The sequence below is a fragment of the Pteropus vampyrus genome, unplaced genomic scaffold, assembly GCF_000151845.1.
Source record: "Pteropus vampyrus isolate Shadow unplaced genomic scaffold, Pvam_2.0 Scaffold271, whole genome shotgun sequence".
Taxonomy (NCBI): Eukaryota; Metazoa; Chordata; class Mammalia; order Chiroptera; family Pteropodidae; genus Pteropus; species Pteropus vampyrus.
The window spans coordinates 842,852-846,587 of NW_011889052.1; the positions used below are offsets into that span (position 1 = coordinate 842,852).

General features: G+C 60.8%; 1 protein-coding gene across 18 annotated transcripts in view; it reads right to left on the reverse strand.

The window, feature by feature from the left end:
- Positions 1 to 3,736, reverse strand: part of LOC105302353 (microtubule-associated protein 4) — a 153,678-nt gene that overhangs the window by 9,940 nt on the left and 140,002 nt on the right. For 11 of the 18 annotated variants that reach the window (XM_011375345.2, XM_023520535.1, XM_023520537.1 and 8 more), the window contains 4 exons: positions 3,122 to 3,323; positions 2,506 to 2,565; positions 2,096 to 2,388; positions 706 to 819 (listed from right to left, as the gene is read on the reverse strand). In XM_011375345.2, coding sequence (XP_011373647.1) covers positions 706 to 819; positions 2,096 to 2,388; positions 2,506 to 2,565; positions 3,122 to 3,323 — 669 coding nt within the window. The remainder of the gene's footprint in view (positions 1 to 705; positions 820 to 2,095; positions 2,389 to 2,505; positions 2,566 to 3,121; positions 3,324 to 3,736) is intronic. The other 7 variants (XM_023520541.1, XM_023520540.1, XM_011375357.1 and 4 more) reach the window with 1 other exon arrangement.

Consider the following 3,736-nt stretch of genomic DNA (forward strand, 5'->3'; position numbering starts at 1 on the left):
GACAAGCCAGGACGGGTCCTAAGGGCTGGGGCCGAGGCCTCGCTGGCAGCCCTTGGCCAGGGAGCCCGCCTGTCTGCCACAGCTAAGGGGAGGAGGCTCCCGCCACAAGCAGGAGGGCCCAGTTTGCGTGGAGGCGTGGGGAAGAGCCCGGAGGCTAGCTCACCTCCGCCCCGCGGCTGAGGCTGCAGCCCCCAGAGGCTGGGGGTTCCACTGCTCCCAGCACCCTAACTTTTAGTTGGCAGGTGACTTGGGGAACCAGGACGAATGAGGCCATCCCCGTACCCAGCAGTGTTAGGAGGGGGGCCTTCCAGGTTGGCTTAAAGTGCCTGCTGGAAGGTCGCCAGGGCCACGCCTTGCTGCAGAAGAGCCTGGGCGCTGTGCGTGCGGCCTGCGTGCGGCCTGCGTGCCTCACAGCCGGGTTTCGGACCAAGGTCAGGGTGCAGGCCGTGACTGCAAGTTCTGGAGCCATCTTATCCGGCTGGATACATGTTCCCCGAAAGGACTATCGGGCTACGAACTCTTCACTCTCGCGGTCAGTACGGAAGGTTTCCGGGTGGCTGAGGCAGCAGACACGGAGGGCACGTGGGCAAGGAGAAACCCGTTTAAAGAGAGGAAAAAGGGATGACAGAAGGGAGAGCGACTCAGGTCGGAAGAGACAGCGGCCGCCTTCGACCTCCGAGAGGGAAGCGTCTAAACGAAACTCACTTTCCCGGCAGCCGGTCTCTGTGTGCTCGCGCCGGGGGCAGCTGCTCGGGCCGCCGCGTTAGGTTCGGGTTTTCGAGCTGCAGCAGCTGCCTCTGATTTTTCCTCTACTTTGGCCTAGATGGAGATAAATGGAGGGCAAACTTCAAACCAGGACAAGAGCCCCAACATCGAAGAGGAGGGCAGGCTGAGGACTCAAGGCCAGGCCAGGCCGCCGGGCAGAAGCAGGTCACCCTCGCTCCTAGGGGGAAAAAAAACACCCATTTCCCACGGGAGAGCGAGCCAGAGGGAGGAGCTGCAGGCCACTTGCGACGTGAGTTAGAGATCGACACACCACTCGCCACTCACGGAGAGAAGGCGGGTTACTGACCAAGCACAGCGTCTTCACACTCAAGTGGTCCGTACGGCCCGAGCAAGCTGCCATGGTCTCAGGGACCACCGCTGAAGACGGAAGTGTCACACCCGTCAAGTAGGTGGGAACGTGATGTAACCACCAGCCCGAGTCCCTCGACTCCCCGCCAAGACCGTCGGCAACTTTGCACCACGAAAGCCTGAGAAGCGCGGGGAGGGGGCAGGAGCACGTCGGCACCTCGGCCCCGGAGGCCTGGCCGGAGCTGCGGGCTCGCAGGCCCTCGCCCCAGACTGAGGCCGGCTGGCCGTCGGGGTCCGCTTCGCCTGCACCCCCTTGGACTGTTTAACAGCTCAGGATTGAAGCCGGTGAGGGCCCTGTCCTGAGGGGCGGTGGTGGGTTTGGCGTGAGACATGGCCTAAGTGACGAGACGGGTGTGGCCCTGGGGACCGGAACCTGGCCTTTTGCCACCAGCTTTCCCCACACCAGGTCCCCATGGGTGCTAACAACGAACAATTCTAGGATGGGTGCAAGAAGGAAGGCCAGGCCTCTCATCAAGCAGTCTTTTCATTTAGGACGGCCGGGGGTCACAGCAGCAAGTCATCCTGGCCAGCAGAGGACACCCTTGTCCTTCCTCAGAGAGACTCTCCACCCACCCAGCTGCCTATCCCGTGGCCCGCAGCGCAGGCATGAGAACCACGACACACCGGGGTCCTGTCCAGCGTCTCCCCTTCTCAGTCTCAGAGGCCCCCTCTGTTCCTTTTGGAAAGGAGAAGAATCCTTTAGCCTCCAAACGAAAACATGAGCCTAAATCCTACAACACGAACAGGCGCCTCCGACTCGGGTGGGAAGAGAGAGCCCAGCGCTCGGCCACCCCTGCCCGGTGGCTGGGACCAGTGTCCAGCTCAAGCCCCCTGGCACCGATCCACGTCCTGACTGGCCCTCTCTGGTGCGCCCTGGGGTGGATGTGAGGGGATAGTGGCTGCAAGTGGCAGGGAAGAAGCAGGGGCCGGCATGCTGAGGGCCCCAAGCCCCCGGACCCACCCGGCCGCCTCCAGGCTGATGCTTGATGTTTTCCGTGGAGCCGACCTTGGCGCGGATGTTCTTCAGGTCGGGGGCAGAAGCATTGGTGGACAGGCGGCTCAGCCTGGGGGCAGAGGAGCTGGGCCTGGCTGACGTGGGCTTCCTGTCCGCCGCGGCAGTCCCAGAGGGCCGGGGAGGCGTGGCTGTGGGCTTGACTCGACTGGGGGCCGTGCCTGCTGGGGAGGCCGCCCCAGGCACAGGGGCGCTCTTCTTGGCCGCACTGCTGGAGGTGCTCTTGGAGCGACTCAAGTCGGCTGCAAAGGCAGGAGTGAGACAACAGGTTCCGGGGGAGATAGCAAAAGGGAGCCTTGAGGCCGCGGGGGATGTGGGGGTTTAGGTTAGGGTCCCACAAAGTGGGGGTGGCGCATTACCTGGCGCAGACTTTGTGATCGTCTTCTTGACGTCTGCGGGTTTGCCCTCGGCCTTGATGCCTGCACAAACAGAGTTTTTGATGTATCCTGTAACAAACCGGCCTACGGAATATCTCATCCAATCTTGAGATTCATCTGTTCATTCGACAACTGCGGAATGTCCCCTCTGAGCCAGACAGGGGCTGTGCTGGTCTCTGGGGACCGAGTGGTACACTCAACGGCCATGTGAAGACCGTGCCCCACGCAGGGTACAAAGCCAGGCACCGCATTTCTTCTTTCCCAGTCCTGACGATGCCTTCCACGTGGGTGAGCAATACACGCCTATTGCACGGAATGGCCTATTTCTTAGCGTGGAGGCGCATGACCACAGCGTGCTTGCTGGGTGCTGCGGAGATGCTAAGAATGCACGCTCAAGAGTTCTCTGAATACACATACCTGCTAACCTCACGTGGAGATCAAGGCTGCCAATTTCCAAGGTACCCCGTGTTAAGGACGGACGCACAAGCAGATCTGCACAGCTGTATGTGATGCTGGCTGGAGCTACAGCTGGGGCAAAGCCAAGGCCCCCACTCCCCTCCCACCGGTTCCCGCAGGAGGAAAGGGTGGCAACACTCACCAGCGGGCCTCTTGGGCAAGGGCATGGGGGTGCTCCTACTGCTTGGCCCAGTGGAGGCAAGAGAGGCAGCTGCTGTGGCTTTTGGAACAGTCTGGGTGCTCTTGGAGCCAGGCCTGGGGGCCACGGATGAGGCTGGCTTGGATGGCGTGGCCGGCTTGGTCGGTGTGGCCTTTTTCTCAGGAATCTTGGCCTCTGCAACAGGCTGGAAATGGGAAGGTGAAAATAAGACCTGCAAGTCAGCAACGGCCCCAGAAGTCATGCCAAAGGAGAGTTCCACAGACAGGCACCAGAAAACAGGGCGCTGGATGTCTGGCAGCTACTGCCAGAAGGACGTACGTGGCCGAGATCAGAGTCCTCCAGACAACCTGAGAAACTGGCCCTGCGGGGACTGTGCGCCCTGAGGTCAGGAAACGGGGAACTAAACAACGGCAAGTCAACCTGCACTGACGAGAACGGACAGCCCCAAAAAGGACAGCACATCGCAGACTACATGTGCCTCAGGCTCTTCTGCACTAAATGCGGATGTATTAAATACTTGACCAAAGAGTAATCAATCATAAACAAGACAAAAATTAAAAACGATGTCCAGGCAAATCCAGCCATTCCGTTGGCTGA